This window comes from Etheostoma spectabile, chromosome 4 (assembly GCF_008692095.1).
Source record: "Etheostoma spectabile isolate EspeVRDwgs_2016 chromosome 4, UIUC_Espe_1.0, whole genome shotgun sequence".
NCBI lineage: Eukaryota > Metazoa > Chordata > Actinopteri > Perciformes > Percidae > Etheostoma > Etheostoma spectabile.
The window spans coordinates 23,055,919-23,080,021 of NC_045736.1; the positions used below are offsets into that span (position 1 = coordinate 23,055,919).

General features: G+C 40.1%; 1 protein-coding gene across 5 annotated transcripts in view; it reads left to right on the forward strand.

Annotated features, from left to right (window-relative positions):
• chchd6b (coiled-coil-helix-coiled-coil-helix domain containing 6b) overlaps positions 1-23,546 on the forward strand; it is a 75,886-nt gene extending 52,340 nt beyond the window's left edge. For 3 of the 5 annotated variants that reach the window (XM_032513856.1, XM_032513854.1, XM_032513857.1), the window contains one exon: positions 13,732-14,018. Coding sequence is in view for 2 of the 5 variants with exons in the window: in XM_032513854.1 (XP_032369745.1) it covers positions 13,732-13,755 (24 nt within the window). In the remaining 3 variants the exon portion in view is untranslated. Of the gene's footprint in view, positions 1-13,731; positions 14,019-23,535 lie in introns of those variants that run through there. The other 2 variants (XR_004331691.1, XM_032513855.1) reach the window with 2 other exon arrangements.
• Positions 23,547-24,103: the final 557 nt, after the last annotated feature.

Below are 24,103 nucleotides of genomic sequence, written 5' to 3' on the forward strand. Positions count from 1 at the left end.
TACTGTTGGATATGTCATTTAGTAACAAAACTTTTTTAACTCATTAATACTGGGCCGACATACATGACATGTCCATTATCATTTTAATACACCAACATGTAATTGAGATGCATGCTGGAAACCTTCCCAACGCTTAAAAGCTCTGTTCTTTTGTTATCACGTTGTGCTTTTTTAAGCAATCTCTAAACCAGATGCATTGTTTCCTGTGAATAAAGGGATAATAGTGTAATTTCTTTTCCAAAATGAATCTTTGTCTGAATTTGCTACTTATGGTTCATGCTTTTCTTGAATATAGTTATCTTTCTTTCTTTTGTCTCTTTCTGCACATGAAACTTGATGCCTATCAAAGACAATCTGCCTCATAGTCTTCTGGTACTTTCTGTGTACCGCATCATGAAGTTATGTAAGCAAAGCTACACTTTGTGTACATGAATAACAGCAACAGGCCCATACTGTCTTGGCTAGGATCCGACTTGTAGGACTTTCAAAGAGTTTATTTATATAGGCTCTACTGTATCTGTTCCTCTTTGTCAGCCTGTCTTTTTGTCAATCAATCTGCCAATAAAACCAGTGGGCTGCTTATCTGTCTTCTCTGCCAGTGTCTTGATTTGAACTCCACTAGAATATCTATCTCCCTTTTTATGTCTCCCGCCTGAAGTCCACCCAACTCACTATCTTCAGTGGCACAGCATTCCTTATATGTCACTCAAACGTCCTTTTATGTTTTATGATTCTTCATCCACATTTTCACACATTCTGCCCTCTGCCATCTATTAAAGATAGTTGCTTCAGGATATGACCTTTCACCTTCTCTCTCTCCTATCCCCCCCTGTCCCTCTCCTGTCAGTGTCTTTGGTTGGGCCATTGTCGTTTGTGTGTGTGTGTGTGTGTGTGTGTGTTGTGTGTGTGTGTGTGTGTGTGTGTGTGTGTGTGTGTGTGTGTGTGTAGGGATGCAGGGTAAATGTCAATTCACCAAGGCCCTGCGTTTACATGAAGCTTTGTGGGTATTGTCTCTTTTTGGTATGACGTTATCTTATATATTGTCATTATATGGCAATTGTTGTTGAACGTTTTTATACTCAGTGTGTGTTTGTGTGCCAGCATTTATGCGTTCGCTGAGTGTAAGCCCATGAGAGACTTTGCGAGTCCACCCCTTTGCCTCTCATCATCTATTCGCTCTTTCAACCTCCTTCTCGGTGAAACAAAACACAGCTGTCCTCAAAGTCACATTCAAGAACCCCCCCCCCCCCCCCCCCCATCCCCGACCCCAATACAATACTCAGAGGCTCCTATGCCAGCCATTTGCAGAATGCTACTGCTGTGCCATTTAATACTATTAGCAGGGGCCAATGGCACTGTAGCAACACTTACCACTGTATCCCACAAACTTAACCCACTTGAACCCGTCGGCCTCTGAGATGCTTGTTTAAGTGCCACTCTAGTTCTGCTGAGGCAGAACTACAGTAGAGCATTGCAGAAACAAAACAGTATGTGGAACAGGTGCATTTGTACTTGGGTGTATGGTGCTATTTTTAAAAAAGGTAATCAGAAATCTCTTTATTCTTATTTATAGTCTTTAAAAAGTGCAATTACAATTTGAAATTGGCTCCAGTTTTCAACAGGTGAAAAATATAAAAAAAAATAGAAACACTTGTCAATATATTGCATTCTAATGCATTACAATTAGGGGTTTAATGGCAAAACTGTGACAAAAGTCACAGTTCTGTTCATACCCGGGATTAGGAGTCACACTTGTTCGGTGCGAGTTTGGTACAGGGGCAAAACAAATGCATAAGGATATATTTCTTTCCATTTTTTTTGAACAAGCATTAGTACAAGTTTCAAAAATAGACAAAATACTCTTACTGGGCACTAAGGTTAACATGTTGCCCACTGGCACCTTTGTTAAACTATTTTCATTATAAAAATAAGTCCCATTTTAAACACTTCTGTATTACACTGTCCAAACACTGAAGTGTATGAATACTTCATTTCTCTACCATCACTTGGGAATTCTCCAGCCCCACTTCCTTTTCTATTTAGACAACTAGTTGCCACCAAGCTGGACAGTGTTTAGGTACAGAATCTGTAGCAAGGTTACAGAAGCATTCACCCACAAAAGAGTTGTTGTCTATGAAGGCACCGAGGATTATATTCCCATTTGGAACAACCTATGAGGTGAAGTAAAACCTGTGTTTGTACAGAGCAATAAGAAGCTGTCCACAGCAGTGCTTAGACATTTCAGGTTTATGTGCTTGGCATCAGCAAATGAGATTAACAACTATAAAGATACTCTTAAGCTGTTTGGACTGTATGCTTCTGGTTTCAAAGTTTGTGTTCCTGCACGTTTATCCAATTTGCATGTTACACTGCCAGGACATTTTGTCTGTTGTTTGTCTGGTGTCTGCTTGGGCTGGATTTGAGAACAAGGGTAAAATAAGGCTTTGGTTAAGGAACACATTTACTCGAGTAATTGATTTGTTGATCGACAGAAAATCACCTCTCTGGGCTCACCTTTGGCTCTGGAAACTTGTGTTGAGCCAATCTTTTACAATTTCCCCACAATGTTTTAACAACCGGTTGAATAAAAGAAATAATCGATGGATTAATACATTTTTCTGTGTGTGTATACAGTGCCTTGCGAAAGTATTCAGCCCCCTTGAACTTTTCAACCTTTTGACACATTTCAGGCTTCAAACATAAAGATATAACAATTTTATTTTTTGTGAAGAATCACCAACAAGTGGGACACAATTGTGAAGTGGAACGAAATCTATTGGATATTTTAAACTTTTTTAGCAAATAAAAAACTGAAAAGTGGTGCGTGCAAAAGGATTGGGCCCCCTTGCGTTAATACTTTGTAGAGCCACCTTTTGCTGCGATTACAGCTGCAAGTCGCTTGGGGTATGTCTCTATCAGTTTTGCACATCAAGAGACTGAAATTCTTGCCCATTCTCCCTTGCAAAACAGCTCGAGCTTAGTGAGGTTGGATGGAGAGCGTTTGTGAACAGCAGTTTTCAGTTCTTTCCACAGATTCTCGATTGGATTCAGGTCTGGACTTTGACTTGGCCATTCTAACACCTGGATACGTTTATTTGTGAACCATTCCTTTGTAGATTTTGCTGTATGTTTGGGATCATGGTCTTGTTGGAAGATAAATCTCCGTCCCAATTTCAAGTCTTTTGCAGACTCCAACAGATTTTCATCCAGAATGGTCCTGTATTTGGCTGCATCCATCTTCCCATCAATTTGAACCATCTTCCCTGTCCCTGCTGAAGAAAAGCAGGCCCAAACCATGATGCTGCCACCACCATGTTTGACAGTGGGGATGGTGTGTTGAGGGTGATGAGCTGTGTTGCTTTTACGCCAAACATATCATTTTGCATTGTGGCCAAAAAGTTTGATTTTGGTTTCATCTGACCAGAGCACCTTCTTCCACATGTTTGGTGTGTCTCCCAGGTGGCTTGTGGCAAACTTTAGACGAGACTTTTTATGGATATCTTTGAGAAATGGCTTTCTTCTTGCCACTCTTCCATGAAGGCCAGATTTGTGCAGTGTACGACTGATTGTTGTCCCATGGACAGACTCTCCCACCTCAGCTGTAGTTCTCTGCAGTTCATCCAGAGTGATCATGGGCCTCTTGGCTGCATCTCTGATCAGTCTTCTCCTTGTCTGAGCTGAAAGTTTACAGGAACGGCCAGGTCTTGGTAGATTTTCAGTGGTCTGATACTCCTTCCATTTCAAAATGATCGCTTGCACAGTGCTCCTTGGGATGTTTAAAGCTTGGGAAATCTTTTTGTATCCAAATCCGGCTTTAAACTTCTCCACACCAGTATTACGGACCTACCTGGTGTGATCCTTGGTCTTCATGATGCTCTCTGCGCTTTCAACAGAACCCTGAGACTATCACAGAGCCGGTGCATTTCTACAGAGACTTGATCACACACAGGTGGATTCTATTTATCACCATCAGTCATTTAGGACAACATTGGATCATTCAGAGATCCTCGCTGAACTTCTGGAGTGAGTTTGCTGCACTGAAAGTAAAGAGGCCGAATAATTTTGCACGCACCACTTTTCAGTTTTTTATTTGCTAACAAAAGTTTAAAATATCCAATAGATTTCGTTCCACTTCACAATTGTGTCCCACTTGTTGGTGATTCTTCACAAAAAATAAAATTTTTATATCTTTATGTTTGAAGCCTGAAATGTGTCAAAAGGTTGAAAAGTTCAAGGGGGCTGAATACTTTCGCAAGGCACTGTATGTGTGTGTTGCATCTCAGTCTATGTTTGTCGGTATCTATGCAGATTCTTTCTTCAAAACATTTCAATTGACGTTTCAACACCAGCCGCTTTTGACCACGAATGAATTTTACAAACGTTTTTTCTAAATGTAGTGGCAGCAGCATCTTAAGCACCGTTCAGGCAACATACAGTCCTGACAAAATGTTTAGTCCGCCATTCCACATGAAAAAGAAGTGAATGGCTTTAGTAATGGCAGACTATTGCACTCTGCTATTTCCAAGCCTTCCTGGCACAGAAAATCCCAGCAACAAAAACTCAAGACATCTTCATTCAAACCTGTTCAGTTTGTCCAGTTGAAGAAGTTGATTGATAGGAGGAGGACTTTTGCCATTTCCAGCGAAAAAGAGGGGAGAGAAAAACGAGGGATGAGTCTTTGTAGCAGGTATGAAAGACGAAAAGAAGAGGCCTGTCAATGGGGGAATGGATGGAGACTGATGAAAGGGAAGAAAGTAGGGGAGAAAGACGCTTAAGAGTGCCTGTCAGTGAAGAAGGTTTAATAGAAAACTGTAATATAAAGATACAGTAGGAATGAGTGAAGGATGGAAGGAATGTAGAGGGGATGAATAAAGAGAAGAGGAGAGGGTTTGTCAGCAGAAGGGATGAGGGCATGGCAGTATGTATGGAAGGAAGAAGAAAGGTGAGATGATGATCTGTCAATCATTGCTGTGGGAGAGAAAGAAGAGATTTTATGATTGTAAAATAGGGAGGGAAATTTTTTTGTGTTTATGTATGTGTGTGGCTATCGGTAGTTGCAGGTGGTAAGCCCCACTGTGAGCCTTGGCCTGCCTGCTAACTTTTATCTGATAATAGAGCCACTCTATTCAGCAGCAATCTGGTCCCACATGCAAACACACACACTCGAACACGCACACACACACACCACACACACACACACACACACACACACACACACACACACACACACACACACACACAGTTCTGTATATTTTAAATAATATGTGCTTTATAGAATACTAGCATACACTGATTTCTTTTCTTGTCTTTATATGAGAACTATTTTTATTTAGATTACTTGAAGCATGTTCTTTTTGTTTTTTTAATTTCGTACCATTCTAGTGCTACGCATGGGAAAATAAACATTGACATACGCCTGTGTTGTGAATATTACATACTGCCCACAAACACACTCACACATGCTAGCTCACATATTTCTATCTCTTTATGTCGCTCTCTCTCTTTCCTTCCTTCTATCCCACCTTTCCTTCACATCCATCATCTCCAAGGCAACCACCCTGTGAAGGCACAGGCCACATAAAGATTAGCTGTTCTCTCTCATGTCGCTCCCCTCCATCCTCTCTCTGTCTCTCACTCTCTCAAAGCTATATAACACTCCATCAGCATCCAGCTAAACATCTTATCCATGCTGATACACTCCACTGACCGCCAGCTGTGTAATATGTCATTGATTCACAAATTGTGACAAAGGGACTCACCGAGTGAAGACTGACGTTATTCAGTTATTGGAATTGTTATTATAATCTTTATTATCATATTTATTAGATATGTTAGCTGCTCAATGTCTCTGACATGGGGTCATTTGGTCTTCAGTTTATGTGTACAGGTATGTTACGCTTTTGTTAAAGGAATAGCTTTTAGGGGTAATTTTTAAAAGGAATATATTTTGCTGCTCACCCAGAGTAAGACAACCTCATGTTTGCCAAATATGTCCAAAACAAAATGATGTTCAATGTAATTGCACTATTACCATGATAATGACGTCATGTTGATAGGACTGCAGGGATTACTGACTATTTAAGATCAGTCTGACAGCACTCCAGCAAAAGAATGAAAATATAATGTTAAGGAAATTAAAAATTTGGACAAATAGATGTGTTAAAACAAAATACAATGTCCACACAGTATTATATATATATATATATATATATATATATATATATATATATATTATATTATTTTCTTATATATATACTGGTATGTAATGGTATGGTAATAACACAGGCGGGAAACACACAAGGGTAGGAAGTGAAGTAAATTGGAACGAGAGACAAGGTGAGTATACAAAATAAAACAGGAAACACTAACTACTGAAAAATGGAAAAACATAACCTTAAAGAAGAGCAGGAAACAACAAGCTTGAATTAAACTGGGTACTTTTCTCTTTAGAACACTAGGCACCAGTGTTGGGCAAGTTAAAAAAGTAATTAGTTACAGTTACTAGTTACTTCTTCCAAAAACTAACTAAATTAGATACTCAGTTACAAATTATAAAAGTCACTAGTTACTTCAGAAAGTCACTAATGCACATAACATAATAGGACATAATGAACATAAAATATATGTGCATGTTCAATTATTTATGATAAATCTGAATGTTACAATGAAATGGACACTTAATATTATGTCTAGTGGATCGATACAAATGACATAGATTTTTTGTAACTGTTGATATTTTAACCCCAACCGGCCCGTCAGACGCCGCCTACCAAGAGCCTGGGTCTGTCCGAGGTTTCTGCCTAAAAGGAGTTTTTCCTCGCCACTGTTGCACTGTTGCTTGCTCTGGAGGAAACTACTAGAACTGTTGGGTCCTTGTAAATTATGGAGTGTGGTCTAGACCTACTCTATCTGTAAAGTGTCTTGAGAAAACTCTTGTTATGAATTGATACTATAAATAAAATTGAAATTGGAATTGAAATTGAAATATTTATTGCCCCTCAACAGGCCACAACTGGACAAAATTAAATAATGCTTGTTAAGTACTATAGCAAAAATAAATAAATACGCTCTTTGTAGTGCAAATAACGTAGGGGGCCTGATGTTCTGACCACGGTTAAAGTGAAAAGTTACCCCTCTCCTTGATTTCATAACACCATACCTGTCTCTCATTGACTGACTCGCTTGTGTTGTTTGTTGTGTGACTATGCGTGCTTTTGAACACCCTCCCAACTCTACCTCTGATTGGCTTACCATGAAATTTTACTCAACCTCAGCCAATCGTCAGCATTTATGCACTTGTCTCGTGCACTTTCCACTAACCAAGGAAGAAAAAAAGTCTTTGCCTCTTGGCTCATAGATCTAGTTGGTCTGATGAAAGAAAACAGCTTCAATTATAGTAACACGCCACATTTTTCAGCAGTAATGGTAACGGCATTATTAAGATGGGAAGAGTAATCAATTAGATTACTCGTTACTGAAAAAAAGTAACGCCATTATTTATAACGCCGTTATTCCCATCACTGCTAGGCACAGGTAGGCCCAGATTGTTCCTATTTAACTTAAACTGAGACTCAACCCAAAATCTACCTGTTCAGTATCAAATAGTTGCCCTCTATAGTCTTGATAAACTCATATTTTTCTCCTTCACTGAGCATAGTGGTCAGACACAAGGCCTGAGTCCGCTACCCTTTTGCATATTGTTTTTGAAATTCTATAGGACCTTTAAGTCTTTTTCAGTAGTTTGAACATTGCTTTGTAATCCACCAATAGTTTTCTTAACCCAAATTTGTGCCAATCAAAATTATAGATGTACAGATACTTTAATGCATGAGCTGGTTACACTAGATGAAAAGTCAGGGTATCACTAAAGTCCTAAGGATTTATCATCTGGGCACCATGAATGTTAAAATGTAAATGTAAATGTAAATGTGCTGTATTTATATAGCTGTATTTGTATGACATTGCCATACAGCCAATAGTTGTTGAGATGTTTCAGTCTGATTCAAAGTCAGATCCAAAAGTTGATAAAAAATGTTGGAAAGCAAAATTAGTAGCACTATACAGTATATTTGCCACTTGCTCTATTAAACCCATTTGGGAAAATGTGCATTTAAATGATTTGCTCACCCTTAAAAACATTTTTATATCCAACTTAGTTATCAGATGATTTTTCTCCAAATTACATCAGTGACTCGCCTTATACATTAAATCAATAACTATCTTCAGCGGTTTGATAGATAGACACTGAACAATTGAATGCTTCAACAGCAACCTAACTGACTGACTAAACTACTATCTAAATGACTGACTGGCTGCATGGTGTAAGTGGTCCAGTCAGTCAGCTCCTAACTTACCAACCAACCGACCGACTGAGCGACCAACTGACCAACAAACAGACTGAGTGAATCAACAGTTACTAATTAAGAGGCTCCCGGAACTGACTGACTGATTGACTGTTTGGCTGTCTTACCGCCTGTGTAATCAGTGAAAGGCTGTTTGTTTATAAAGCATGGCCAATCTGAGTGTCTGATTGACATCCCTGCTTGGCAACTGGCTCTGTTTCTCCAGAGAGATGCAAAGAACTGAGTGCTGTTAGCACTGAGCAGAGAAGACAGTTATTGATTCTGTTCATGTCTATTATTTTCGTTTTTTACAGAGAAATGGCCAGTGAGCGAGGCAAGTGTGTTTGTGTGTGTGTGTGTGTCTGTGTCTGTGAGTGATGCAGATGTGTTCAAATCTGGGTCTGCTGTCTGTATGTTGCTCATTACCTTAAAGTGACTATATGTAACTTTTTTTTTTAAACTAATTTTTTATGTAATGATCTTAAATGACATGTAATAGCAAACAAACCTAACAGTGAAAAGAACACTATTTTCACATAGTTTTTATTGGTGCCATTGCTTGGGTCCGATTTTCCCCGCAAAGTCACAAAATGATTCACCAAAGGTAGTATGTCTTATGAGGACAGGGCTATAGGTGTAGGCTTCTTTTACCCCATTTCTACTTGGTAATAAACGCCGGATCACAAGACAGCTCTAAGTACAGGTGACAAACTGCTCAGTCTGCTCCCAAGCCATGCCTACCATTTACATATAAAGACAGACAGTGAGGCATTCAATTCAAGTGTGTTTGATTGTTATTTCAACCATATACACGAAACAGCTTTTCACCGTGGCTCAAGTGGTGTTACACATTTAAAATATATAAAAAATGACATTGTATATAAAAACAACAGACGAAACAGGCTACATTTAGTGCACACACGTTATAGGCCCTAACGCAATAGTAGCATTAGCGCTTGGACTGATGTATTTTTTCCAGACACACAATACAGAGATCTCTCATCTCAGGGGGACATGAGGGAGGGATTCACGGTCATTTGAAAATACTACCGGGTTTCTACTGATACATAACTTAATGCTAATTGGTGAAGCGTCCCTTTAAAGCAGTGTGTACGGGTATGTGTCCTCAGCCACAGTACAGACCGCCTACTCAACTATGAGCAGATCTACGTCATCATTCAAAGTTTATCTCATATCACAGAAACCACTGAGTGAATTGTGTGTTTTGGATGTTGTATTCATACTGTGGTGATGCAATGTTTTTGTTCCTCTGCCGCCTGCTCTTATATCCATGGCTGTCTGGAGCTCTCTGCTGCGCTGTTGCCTGAAAAGGGCTGGGTCTTCATCAGCAGGAACGTAGCACGAGTCCTATAAAAAGTTTAAAAAAAGACACCTGAGACACGCAAGAGATATTTTTGCAAAGATATATGCAGCAAACAAAATATTGAACAAAACAAAATACATACATACACATATATACAGTATATACAAAATATTAGAAGCAGCTCTCAGTTGAATGGTCCAACAAACTGCATCGTCCAGAGTTATCATAAAGTTGAATTAGCACATCTTTGAAACAATTTCAACAGAAGCTGAACATTATAACCTTCCTGAAGGTAGGATTTATTGCTGAACTGTTGGATTAGACTGCATTAAGCTTTAGCTTGATGTACCTAATAAATGGGCAACTGAGTTTAAGTCTTAAATTCAGGGCAAACCTTGAGCTTGAATATTTGGCTGCCCTCCCTGCCCAAGGTGTCGTGCATAAAAAGCTTTTCCTGTCTTTAAATTATCCAAGGGTGGATGGCGGCAGCCCAAATTTGGACCTGGGGCACCAAATTGAACTGCTTGTACTGTGGGAGGTGCTAGGGGTCAGTTTGAAATTCAGGAACTACTTCATACACTATGCATGAGGCATAATGTCCCATCACACAGCTGTATATGAGTGTAGCAATACCTACACACACCCCCGCCACACACTCACACATGTATGCGTTTGCACACATTTTAATGCGGTTATAAACTCCTGCACACACAAACAGAGCCACTTTCACACACATTTCATGCGCACATGCTGACACACACTGTTCCCGTTTATATCTCAGGACGTGAGTGGAACGGTAAAGCTAAATTCCCTTGTCACATTTGCCACTCATCTCCAATTCAATGGCACAGGCTGCGATGCCCTCGGATGCACTTGGCAAGTGAACAGCTAACCTGCCCGCCAGCATATCTGCCTGCCAGCCGAGCACCAAGGTAGTTAGCATGCCAGCTAGCCCACCCAGCAGCCACAACCTAATGCTTCACTAACCCTGGGTTGCCCTTTGTCCTTCTCTGTGACTGTGTGTTTGTATTGTGTATTGTATATTGACACAAGAAGTGTTTAGCTGCACCCTATAGGAGGCTGGCTTTCTAAAACATAATCAGCTGTTGATGCTTCTTACACTACATTACAACACACAATTCTTAATAAACTTCCATCCATCCATTCTTCCGCTTACCCAGGGCCAGGTTGCGGTGAATAACTTATCTCATTTTAATACACCACATTCAACACCACTCTGGAATATTTAGCACTGTGTTTTAAATGTTAAGCTCTCTGTGAATACCTAACCTCAATTTGAGTTAATTATTAATTTCTCGCAGGGGCAATTTCTTTCCAATAGCTAAAACATGACAGGGAAACAACATTACAGAGTTTACATTGCAGCATACAGAATGCAACCATGCAATCTTAACATGAACGAGACCTACAGAAATAATAAGTCTTGGTAATTATTTAATGACTAAAGAGCTAAAGGTTTAGTAGATGTTTAATGATTTGACCATATTTTTTGGCTGCTGGTTGCAAATACCTGAGTCATGGGGAAAAATCTTCGTAAAGTGACTGGTCATAGTTCAAAACAATGGTCTTAACCATATGCAGAGGTTGTATAGCCTGCATTAGAATAAGCTGAAAGTGATAAAATATGAAATCCGTACATGTGGAAGTGAAGAGTTAAGTGACACAGCAACGATAATAAAAGAGAGGTACTGCAGAGATGTAGCTGATGGTCTGGCCAGATGTGGGAGTTTAGTGGCACGTAGTGAAAGGACATTTCACATTATTAGCCCAGTTAAAAACAATAGTTTCATTGAACTGATGCATTTAATACGCTGACATTAAATGAAAATGTTTCACTCTATAGCAATAGCTATTTCTTCAACCCCTACATCAGATGCAGACACACAGACGCCATCTCCCTCTGCTCAAGAGCTCCCACATTTTTTACTGTCTAATACATTAAATAACGTTCTTTTGACTCTCTTCCTTTAACTTGTACAACTGCAACCCCTTTTTCCATAGTCCACAGTCTTGTTTGTGCGCAGTCTTCCTTGTCTGGTGTTGTCAATTCAGTGCTACAGTAAGTGAGGGTGCTATGGCAACAGTACAGAGTCCTGATAAGCAAGCAAAAAGCAGTTACAAGCTCTTGGATTTTAAGGCGGCATAAAGAAATAGAATAAAAGTATGTAACTGAAAAGCTCTGAAATTACCTAGGCCTAGTCCACACTTACACAGGCATTTTTGTATATGTGCTTTTTAGGTCACACAGATCTGAAACTTCCAGGGTAAGGATTTTTAGAAACTCCGTTTTTACTGTTGACAGGGAAAACTGAGCTATGGGTTAGTAACGTCAGAGTGGGCTCCATTATCTCTTTTGTGTTATAAATGAGGCGACATTTCGTGCAATGGCAGACATGGTTCTAACCTTTCTAAAAGGACTTTTTACATGTTTACACACAAATATACAGTTACTCTTACACTATATTGATGCACCATTGCAGCAAGGTAGCCTTCCGGTAATACCTTTTTTCAGGCTGCTGATTGGCCAACATGGCTTTGGGGTATATCGTCGCCTGGTAGTGCTTGTGTGGATGTCTTTTTTATCTATTTTATTTTTTTTAGAATGAAGGAGAAAAAAACCCTGTTTTTAAAAATACCAGTGTTTGTGTAGACTAATCCTTTCACGCACTGCGGCTTATGCAGAGTAGATGTAGTGAAGTGCCTTTGTCAAAGGTTTAGAGTTTTTTTCTCTTTAGACGGACATGTTTGTCTGATTGGTTACTGAGTGTGTTGCATTTCTTGATGTTGCAAGCAATTCCACAAAAAAATCACCGGCCAAAATATCTCAAGTGTTGGCTTACTGTAATAAAAAAACAATTGCACTGAAAACCTCTACTGTGATTCATTGGATTAGAACTTGAATATGTGCGTGTGTTTTCTGTGTTGCCACTTGCTGTTTAACAATCTTGAAACGGCATCGCAATAAAGTGTATGTGGATAACGATGATAAGCTTTGGACATTGGATGAATATGGATGAATCTAACAGCCTATCACACAACAGAAATAAACGCTATGAGAGTAAAATTTGTAATAATGACTGGTTTAAAATGTTTACAATTTGCACTTTTTACTCAGATTTCTACCTTACAAAACATTTGAGGGATGTAAAACCACTACATAATTATTATTATTTTATATTTTCTAATAACTTTATTTTATCTTACAGTTGTACTTATTGTGCCTTTGTAATTCACTTTTATTTTAATTTATTTTTGTCTTGGTTGTACCTCTACAAACATTTGAGACGTTTGCTGCCCTGCCAAAGGAATTTGATTCAGCTTTTAGTTTTATTTTCCTTATTTTAAGATACAAGGCAAGCTAACTACATGTTAAGTATTTACATTATGTTATTCTATTTTTTTGGTTAATAAACAATTGTCTAAAGTTTAACTAATGAACCCTCTGATTTATGCAGGCTGCTCTTCAAACTGTCAAATTATATATTGTGAGAAATATTGATGTTGGACAAAAACATTGTGATCATATTTTTTGCCATATCATATAGTAATATAGTAACGATATATAGTATATACTGCATATAGTAATAATAAACAGATATTAAACTGCAGATAGAAGAGTCTGCAAGTATTGGCTCTAAACACACTTGAAGTTAATAAAGGCAGCATTGAATGTAGCCTGTAGGCGAACACCAAGCGTGTGTGCCCTGAGTTACTAGCTGGAGGAGACATACTTGCTGGACTCTACATATGGAAGGAAGTGCTCTTTGCTGTCAAATGTCTAAGTTAAGTTTCAGGAAAATAGGAGAAATTATCAGCTTTCCCTTAGTAATATTTAGATATTTAGAGGTGAAACATTCTAGGTATGTTTGTAATGTGCAGTGTGACTTTGGATGCTGTGTTTTTGTTCAAAGGATTGGATTTCCCATGATGCATCCTGACTTTTGTGAATTTTCCCTTTGGTCCCAGTAAGTAAATTTATAATTTGATGGTTTCTCTTTTCTTTTCTACCCTACCCCCACCTTGTCTCCCTCTCTCCTTTTACAGAACTCACTGACGAATCATGGCTGAGAAACCCCAGAAAGCAAGAGCAGAAGGAGAAGAAGTGAAGAAGGAGAGAGAGCGTCCTTCTTCTATCCGTCCATCCATTTATTTATCCACCATCACAGAATAACCCCTTCCTTGTTCCCACTCACCGTCCTTCTTGGTTTTTGAGTGTATTATCTTGACATGTCACTCCAGAGTGTATGATGTGCTGATTTATTGTCGTGTTGCAGCGGCACACCCCTGCCGCTGCTGAAATAAATCCCAGTGATCCGGTGGTGATGAAACTGAAGGTTGTGTGTCTTTGTGTGTGTGTGTGTGTGTGTGTGTGTGTGTGTGTGTGTGCGTGTGCGTGCGTGTGTGCGGATGCGGATGGCTTTCTCTTGTCACGGCACGCTAATAATGCTTCCACTACTGAAAATGGGGTCGTGTGCACTCTTCTGACAATGCTGTGCCAGCCCAGGGGCTTGATTGTGTGCCGTGCTCATGGTTTCATTAAAAGAGAGAAGGAAGAAGAGAGTGACAGAAATGAGGGATAAATGAAGTGGAGGACAGATGAATCGTGAAGTGTGCATGTATTAATATGGGCACATTTAATAATATGTGTATATGTGTGCATCTGTTTTTCCACTATAGTCAACCTATGTACCTACGTGTCGTCACATAAAGGTGCTTATATGAATGAATGCACATGAGCAACACACCGGACAGGCCACATATTGTCCCTGCTAGCTGTGTTTCCATGGTGACAGCAATGGTTGGTGCTAGAAAGCAAGGTGTGAAGGAACCTTCCAGATAACCCTGAAGGTCAGCTTACAGAGCTTCAGCTCGCAGCACTACTCTGTACTGACACACCTACCCTTGTGTGTGTGTGTGTGTGTGTGTGTGTGAGAAAGAGAGTGAGAGTTATAATGCATTTCCACTTATATATGGACATGGTTGGCCACCCTCGGAATGACAGAGGCTTGTTATTGCGCACACACACACACCTACATATTGCACACATACACAGTCACACAGTAGAGAATACACAGAGAATATTAATGGACTTATAATATGCCCTCATATTTGTTCCTGGACATAAAAAAACATTCACATAAGTGGTAGTCAATGTGAATGTAGTAGAGTGTATTTGTTAATGATAGCTGTGATCTATTGATCACAGTTTGACTCTCACTTGCCACCATGGCGTCAATCTTGACATAACATTTACTGCGCCACTGACCAATCCATACAATATATGCTCTATTATAGAAATCTAGTAATGTGAAGAACCAAAGAAGACCAGAGAACCAATGAAATGTTTTTAGGAGTGTGTGCCTGTGTGCGTCTGTCAGTCCAGTTTTATGTGTGAGCCAGCAACAAACTCCCCTTCCTTACCAGGGATTAGCCAGCTCTAACCGAACAGACACGATCCACATATCACCTATAATAAAGCCAGAACCATATTAGACGTTTCAGCCAGTGACTTTCATATCCCTCCTCTCTCTCTGACATTTCTTTACAAATACCAGCCCCTATTCACTCTGTTATTGCCTTCTCCTATTCAGCAATTCTCTGATTAAACAAGCTCCTGAAAAGCTATCTGCCATTTGGCTTTTATTAGAAACCCACCCCCTTTAATTAAATTGGCTGAATTGCAGAAATATCAGGGATATTTCAGCAATATATGGGATAAGAGAGCACAATGGGTGAAAAAAAACACAATACTGGGCTTTATGAGATGTTTTGAATGCAGTTTGGTGGTGAAATGAGATAAACACAATCTTGATAGTGGGGTGATTTTTTTTTTTTTTTTTTAAAGGAAGCTGAGGTTTGTTTGATCTGGGTGAGTCTCTTCACCAAATGTGTGTCACAGCTGACACTTTTTATTAATAGCTTTTTTTAAGAACTGGATAAATTTTTTTCCACTGCCTCCTCCTCCAACTCTACTGTCAACCCTGCCCCTTCAGTGCCTTTCTTTTCCCGCCTTATTACTGTGAAAGATTGGTGATTGAGGTTGTCTTGGTAACCAGCCCGGCTTTGATTGGGGGAGACAGCTGTATGGTGCGAGGTTAGAAGATGGCTGTTCACGTCTCACAATGTGCCACTATTGATTTCCAGTCCTTGTCAATTACTGGGCCCAGCTGACTAAAACAGGCTGCAGAAAATGTGCATAAAGCAGGTGTGTGTGTGTTTGTGTGTGTGTGTGTGTGTGTGTGTGTGTGTGTGTGTGTGTGTGTGTGTGTGTGTGTGTGTGTGTGTGGTGTGTGTGTGTGTGTGTGTGTGTGTGTGTGTTTTGGAGGGGTTACTGTAATGCTCACTCTGCAGCCAACATACATTATCTGTCTTGCTTTTTTACACACTTAAGTGCAGGTGTTTGTCTGAAAAACAATTTGAGTTGTTGCCATTGTTGCCATGCAGTAGCTTTAATCTCTCAGAAATCCTGTAGCTTGAGCTGGAGACAAGTTTGACAGTCAGCCACAGAGCCTAATGTATATACTTTTTAAGCGGCCCTGCATCGTCTTCTTTGTTCAGCTCTTGAAACGCTGTTTGTCAGCTGTTCTTTCTCATCCAACTGAAGAGGTGTCGGCAAATAATAAGTATTCAGTCAGACTTGGACAAACTGCTGCCCTTTGTAAATACTTAATGGGGATCAATTCAAGTAAAGTTAGACACTTGTAGAATTCACATGCCGTCAGATAACGCTCAGTCACACATACACACACACATTCCCACACACGTACGTACTTCTTTTTAAAATTCAACCACTGCTAGTCTTTTGCCATACACTTTTCCCTATCCTCTTGTCTTCTCCTTCTCTTAGCCAACTTGGCATTGCATATGTTAGAAGTCGACAGTGAGACTAATTGGAGTGTGTGGCTCCATCAGTGACAGTCCCCATTTTGTTTCTGCATGCAGCACGCTCTCACATGGAGCTCAATAGCTAATTGAATAGTCTTTTATTAAACTGTGTTAATGTGAACTGGAACTGGCTGCTGGTGAATTGAATTAGACCCCCCACCACAATCACCAACCGTACACATAAACACACCCAGCTCAGTGGATGGATGAAGCCTCAGCATAGTGGGAGGAAGAAGAGGAGTAAACAAGAGGTGAGTGTTTTGGTAAATTCAATGTAAGGTTTGTGATTTAGAAGATCTGTGTTCAATGTGTAAACGTTGTATAGACTAAAACTATTGCATGGTTAGATGGTACTACCAGTAGGAAGTAGAAACATGTGCTTTTGTGTGTTGTGATTTGGACACCCTTATCTTGAAGACTCAGCACTGGATGGAAGTTTGCCTTTCCACAAAACTCTGATGCACTTATTTCCATATAAAGTCAGAAAAAGTAAGATTTATCCTTCTATCACAAACAAATGACGTGTATACTCTGGCACTGCTAGGGGATACAACTATGTCATGGTAGGTGTGTACCGATCAGCACCTAAGAAAGCGCAGTGTCAAGTGTGAAGTTTGGATGAGTGGTTCTCTTGAAAGCTGCAAGCAGAAATACCAGACGCAAAGCGATCGGCCCGAACAGGTCCAAAAAGGCACGTTTTGAACGGGCACTGTACTAGTTCTCTTAAAGTGGCGCCAGAGCTGTTTCAATTTTGGCCACACCCCAATCAGTGATGTTACCATAAGTTTTGTCTTTGAAAGCTGAAGGTACTTTTAGATTCACATGGAATAAAGCTGCTGCTTCACTGCTTTTAGCTGTCAGAGAGAAAGCCTGCAGGGGTGGGACGATAAGTAGAAAACAAGTAAATGATGTTGATAGTTGTTTATGATGCATATTATTCTTTGACTTTGGCCTGGACGAACAAGTTGTTGCACAAAGCTAAACACACCTTTCTCATAATGCAATGTTTTAGCATCCTGGTCTGTTAAAGTGTATCCTCTTTCACCCAAGGGACAGATACTAACACCTGTGCTGCAAATATCTGGAAGTGACATGATGTGATTTATGTTTGGACAATTATCTAAGAAGAATAAGCATCTGCTACCAAACCACTCTGCAAGGTACAATTATTTGCAATAATTTGAAGTCTTCAATTTTTTGTCTGTGTAATTTTCCTTTGATTACACTATGAATGACTCCCCCATCATTTTATACTTGATGTTAGCTGCACTGAGTGGATGTCTTCATTTGACCCCCGGAAAGACCCACTTTTTGTTTCATCCAGCATCCACAGATAAAGATACATAGAGACAGAATACAAAGGGTGGTAGGACTTTAGAGTGAATATAGAGATAAACTGGGGGACCCTGAAGCAGCAGGGGACCTGACCCAAGTGTAAGGAGTAAAACTCGGGCTGACACAGCACATGACTGCGGGAGGAGCAGTTCAATAACCCTACACTGTCATGGCTGACACTGGAGGAGCAGAGCAGCTCTGGAAGAAAGGCAAAGAAAAGGAAAAGGCTGGAATAACCCAATATGCCAGTTAAGACAGAGGGTAAGGAAAGGGAACTAGGGAAAGAGGTCAAGGTTATGAAGGAGAGAGAGAGAGACAGAGTGGGTGAGGTTAAGAGAAGTAGTCAGAGAGACAGTCCACTGAGGCAGCTTGGAGAAGATGGCTCCCTCCTTTCTGTTTTATTATATTTCGCTGGTGGATAAAAAGAATACGACATCATCTAAAGTCATTACAGCCAGTTACAGCCCAGTAAGACTGGCTCAGAGGCCAATGCAGCTCCTTAACCCCGCTCAGCACATGCCTGGATGTGTGTGCGTCTCTCAGAGGGTTATTGAATGAGAGAAAGGGCGTGCACACGTCTGAAAGACTGAGCAGGCCTGTGTATGTGTATGCTTCCACACACATTCACCAAACCAAAGTGGCACATCACTTAATCCTTCCCCAGTAACTAGGATAAGCCACCAGTCTTATCTTTCCTTCTCCCCATTCGTTCTTTCCATCACTCTTTTTTTTTTCCTCGGGAAACTATTGTCCCTTTTCCCGTCATGCACCCCCCCTCGCCCCCCAAGCCCTCCCTCTTTCATTCTTATTATTACCCTCTTCAGCCCCAGACTGTAATGCCTCATTATTCTGTATTTAGGGCCCAGAATCTTCTCTTGCGCCGGCAGTAGGGGCTAACATGGATTCTACATTTCTTTATTGCCAGGCTGTGCACAGGATTTGAGAGAAGGATTTTGCTGCCATCATCAGCCATGCTGCAGGCTCCTGGCAAGGAGTGATATTTTGATATTATGCCAGAAAGTTCCACTACAACTACCCTTGGGAATGGAGCAACAGGTCTAGTATCTGAGTTGACTTTGAGTTTTAGGTGCAGTAAATGTGTGGCTTGTTTTTAAAGCAACCACTTTAAGCAGCGGCCCAGTGTAATGTATCAGTGACTATCCCAATATTCTCAGTTCATATACATAAATGTCAGAGGCTGTCATAATAATAAAAGGTATGGAGTTACCTTAACTATTTTCAGCAATTCTGACCAACTTGTTAAATGATGGTATTTAATTGCAAAGATGGTTATTAACGCATACATGGGCCAATTATACAAAAATGATCTTAATAACTTTATTAAACTGTTGCACTTAAAATCTATGATGAAAATTTCATTCATTTTGACCCATCTAATGTAACATTCTTCTTTTTCCTTGCACTCTTTTTGTTCAATGTCCATTGTCGTTCATTTTGCCCAGATCTGCCAATAACACTGGTGCTTCATCACCTTAAGTAGCATCAAAATTGGTAGGGAAAAAGTGAAATGATTAGGGCACTTGGATGACCCCAATATTTAATAATAAATTATTAATGTGCATTTTTGTTATTAACATCTACTTGTTGACTGCTCTATTCCATGCATGACCCGTTCCAAACTTTCTTTAATTGTCTACCAATTAATGCAGTTCCTAGTTTAGATAGAGAATGTAAGAGTTGAGGGGATTTTTTGGTTAATTTGAAACATTAAGATACAGTCAGTGTGGGGCGATCTCTAGCTCACCCAGTAAGAGCGTGCACCCCATTTAGGCTGAGTCCTCTGCAGTGGCCCGTGTTCGAATCCAACCTGCGGCCCTTTGTTGTGTGTCATCCCCCCATCTCTCTCCCACCTTTCCTGTCTATCCACTGTAACTTTCATATAAAGGGAAAAAACACCAAAAAATAATCTTTAAAAAAAAGATTTAGTCAGTGTGATGCCCTTCGAGACTTTATCTGCAAACAAGGGCACAGGTATAAATGAAGCAGGGTAACTAATTCATACAAATTGTCATCCCACCAAAAGGCAGAAGTGTTTATACTTGTTCCCAACAGCCTAACGCCATGGTTAAAAGCTTGCTGTCATAAAATGGGTTGAGAAGTGATGAATGAATATAAACGCGTATAACGACACACATTTGGACAGTCTTACCTCAAATATATAAGTATTCATGGCGTCATACATGTTTCTACACATAAAAAGTGACAAAAGCAACTGTACAAACACTTTGTTTGAAGCCTACTGTCACCTTAAACCCGGTCTGATCTGGCAGTTACACTGATAATTTGACACACTTATAACACATTCATTTTTTCTTCTCCATACTCACTCTGTCACTCGTGCACTGACACAAATGTAGTGTCAATAATGGCAGGGGGTTGTTTGTATAATGATCATATCTTCCCAGATTGACAGGATGCTATCGGCTTTGTCTGTCACACAAAGAGAAGAGAGGCAGTGTGAATACAAGTGGATAACACACACAGACACACACTGAACCCCTCTTTCATGGTGTCCTCCTATAGACTTCCTGGGTCAACAGAAGCTTTGATTAACTGGGGACAGGCAGTAGCCTTTGTATTACTTGGACAAAAGCGGAGTTACATGGTGAATTTTTATTGAAGACAGCACACTGCAAGTTGTGGCAGTGAAATTATGAAGTACAGATTGGCACAGCATGAAAGATGTAAAAAGAATATTTGATTTTAATACATCAAATCAGTTTCCTTCAACCCTGCTGCTTAGTTTTTTCCACTCCTTGTTTGCGATTAATACTGGGAAAGAAACATTTAAATAAAAACTTCATATGTGCCGTCTCTCATCCTGCAACTTTAGCTAGGAATCATCTAGAGAACATAAATTAAACACAGGCAATTTCCCTCCCCACTGACAGTGTGATTTTACCTTAAACTTCCAATTAACTGCCTGCACTTTAGCTATCCATCACTCCAGAAAGGCTTTCACTACCCACCGCATAATGTACATCAGCCACACTGGGATCAATTTGACTCTGATGATAGGCATGTGGGCTGTATCCATCAAACCCAGCTATTAATGACAGCAAAGGGAAATTAATATTTAAGCTGCTTTCATGTAGGGAGCCGGATGTGACGTGACGGGATGTCTGTGAGTGCACATGAGTTTGTGGATGCTGTATGTGTGCACTCACTTCCCTGAAAGCAAGAGGGTTGTGTGTGTGTAGTAGCAGATAAGTGAAAGGGTCAAGGACCTCTGAATGATGCCCTCTGCCTCTTTACCTGCTGGCAGGGTGTCTGCCAGCTGAGAAGCTGGCCAGTGCCAACAGGCCAACTGAATGCCAATCAGCAGTGGCCCACAGGTCGTGTGTGGTCAACCTTTGTTAGAGGAGTGGGGTGAGAAGCTGAATTGTGGACGTTGTAATGTTTTAATGAGCAATGTGTGAGTGTAACTGCATATTAGAGTCATAGGACATAGTTGACAGGGTTCTCGTGGTGGCAGGAGATTGATTCGGGTACATGCGCTGGTATGAGACAAAAGGGAGTGTGTGTTGTCTGCTGAGGCATCATTGGAAGCTTGGTTCCCCCCATAGATGGCAGCATTACACTCAGAGTCCCCCATTCCTCTCAGACTCCTCTAAAAACCGTTTAATTGCAGCACAGGAAAGACTTTCGCTATGACACTGTTAATCCGTAAAGGGAAATTTGCATTTCACCTCAAGGAGATCAACACAGGCTGTAGCATCCTGGAACTGCTAGAGTCTGCTCAAGAGCACTAGGAAGGCAAGGTTATTGGCTTGGGTTGCTTAGTAAACCAGGTCAGATTTGAATTTGGTTATATTAAAAACGGACAGAAAAAGATTTTTTAAATGCAACTTAAATCCTGTTTTTTTAGTTAGTTAGAAGTTGTTTCACTATATCCAGAAAAAATCAAATAACTTTAACATTCCAACATATGAAAACAGCAATCACCTCTCAGCAGTATGGACAGTATGGAGTACTGAAGTAGTAGAATTAGCACCTCTATGTAAGTTTGTCGTTTACAGTGTTGATCAGTGTTATATTGTATCTGTGGCTAATTTACACCCTCCCTACCACCCATTTGTATGCCCAATTACGTGCTTTTACTGTCTCTGATAACTATTTCTTGAATTGGTAGCAATCTTCCCATCTAACCCTTGCAAAACAAATAAATGCACACCTAAAATATTAAAATACGTCTATAATCCAGTGGACTGACTGATTGGCACAAACACCGGCACACAGCCTTCAAAACCTGGGTCACACAATCTGTTGTACAGATGCCTTTACATACTGTTTACTATCACAACCCATGAAATTGATTCTTTATATCTGTATGTTTGTGAGTGTTTTCACAGCATGACACAGGTTGCTCTCCCTCTTTCCCTCCATGCCCTCGCCATACAATACCTGGTATGTCTGTGTTGTGTTCAAAATACTCATTTCATGGTTCATTTGTCGCCTCACGTGCTCCGTTAATAAACAAGACTCTTTTGAAGCTGCTGTCTCTCTGACACCTCTCTGCGAGCGCGTGTGTCGGCTGTCAGACGGCTTGTCTTCAGCTCTCGCGTGGGATTAGGGGAGGCGTCACGCTCATCAGCATCCCGCCATCATGTCGATAGTGAACTCATTACCAACTTCACCATTACCCATTTAGGGATTATAACTCCTTCCACCAACAAATCAGTATATCTCATTGTTCTCGGATTGTGTGACAATGGCTTTTTGAATTGAAAAATGTTTTATTTTGTATGAACAGTTGGTATTTTTTCTGCATGTGTTATCTGTCTGTCCATGTGTCCATATATCTGTTTACTGTATCCATCAATGTAAAAAATTAATTGCATAAGAATTGCTCAACGGCAGGGTTCATCTCCCCTCTGCCCAGAATGCACCTGTGATGGGAGAGAGCAGCACTAGCATAGAACCTCTCCCTAGCATTTTATCTATTTTAAAAAACCTCAGCAGTCTATTTCTTTTTTTGCATTACTTTCTGTGAAATTCTTCTCTTTCATAGTAAGCTTGTGAAACGCTTTGAGCATGATGCACAAAAGAACTGTTGGCATAAAATGTGACTATAATAATAGCCTTGATGATTTTCAGAGTAGTGAAGTTTTTTTGAACATGTTTTTCAAATGTGTTTAATAAACTAAAGCAGATACGTTTATGATGATGAAAAGGATATCACAGTAATTCATATTATTTTCACTTTATGGCACGCTCTATTAAAAAGCCGTTTCCTTGGAGCCTAACATTGAATATTGAGTTTATTTTTTCCACTCAGACAGCATGAAGGAGGGTTTATATGTTGTGTTATTAAAAGGGAGAGAGCTGAGACAGTGACTAATCTTTTTCCTTTCACACACAGTAGCCAGTAATCACTGTTCCATGGAGCTGCTCACTCATCCATCCATCCATAATGTTATCAAGACACATTATCTGTGTGTGTTTTGCGAGTGCTTACGTGTGTCCGTGCACTTGTGTGATTTTTTTTTAGGGGCTTTGATAGCAGGTGTTAAAATGCTATATGGACATTCTTGTGTGTGCAAGAGTGCACATTTGTGTTTCTAAGGATTTAAAAAAAAAAAAACGGCATGTGTACCTTTGTGTCAGAGCTCTGTCCACACTGCGGATCCAAATGCAACACATTTTCCCTGCAGCCTGTGGCTCGATCTCACATTGTCAGCCAGCGGAGGTCACAGTCTAATGTGCGAACATCGGCCCCTCTGCCTGGTTTTGGAAGGCAGATGAAGCTTTCTGCTTGGACAAGGCCACAGAAACATGTCTTCCTAATGTTTGTTTTATTACAAGGTCTGGCTTACTGTGCTGTCATATTATCTGTGTGACAGTGTGCAGTGCTGTGGATATTTTAAATATATAAAAACTGATGTATGCAGATACAGGTGAATTGCTCGTGGTTTGGATTATAACATACAAGGGATGGATGTGTTGGGATGCAGAAGGGATTACGGTCACAAACAAGAGGAGGCTCTTCAAAAAGTAAGGTAACGTTGAAATCAGGGGCATCAGGGTGTTGTGGTCATTGTCACATATTGTGCCAAGGTTTGGATGGTTGAGAAAAGGAATCTGATGAAGAACTAATTAATCGATTAGTTGTTAACTATTAAATGAATTGCCAACTGATAATCAATCTCTTTGAGTCATCTGTTATAATAAAACA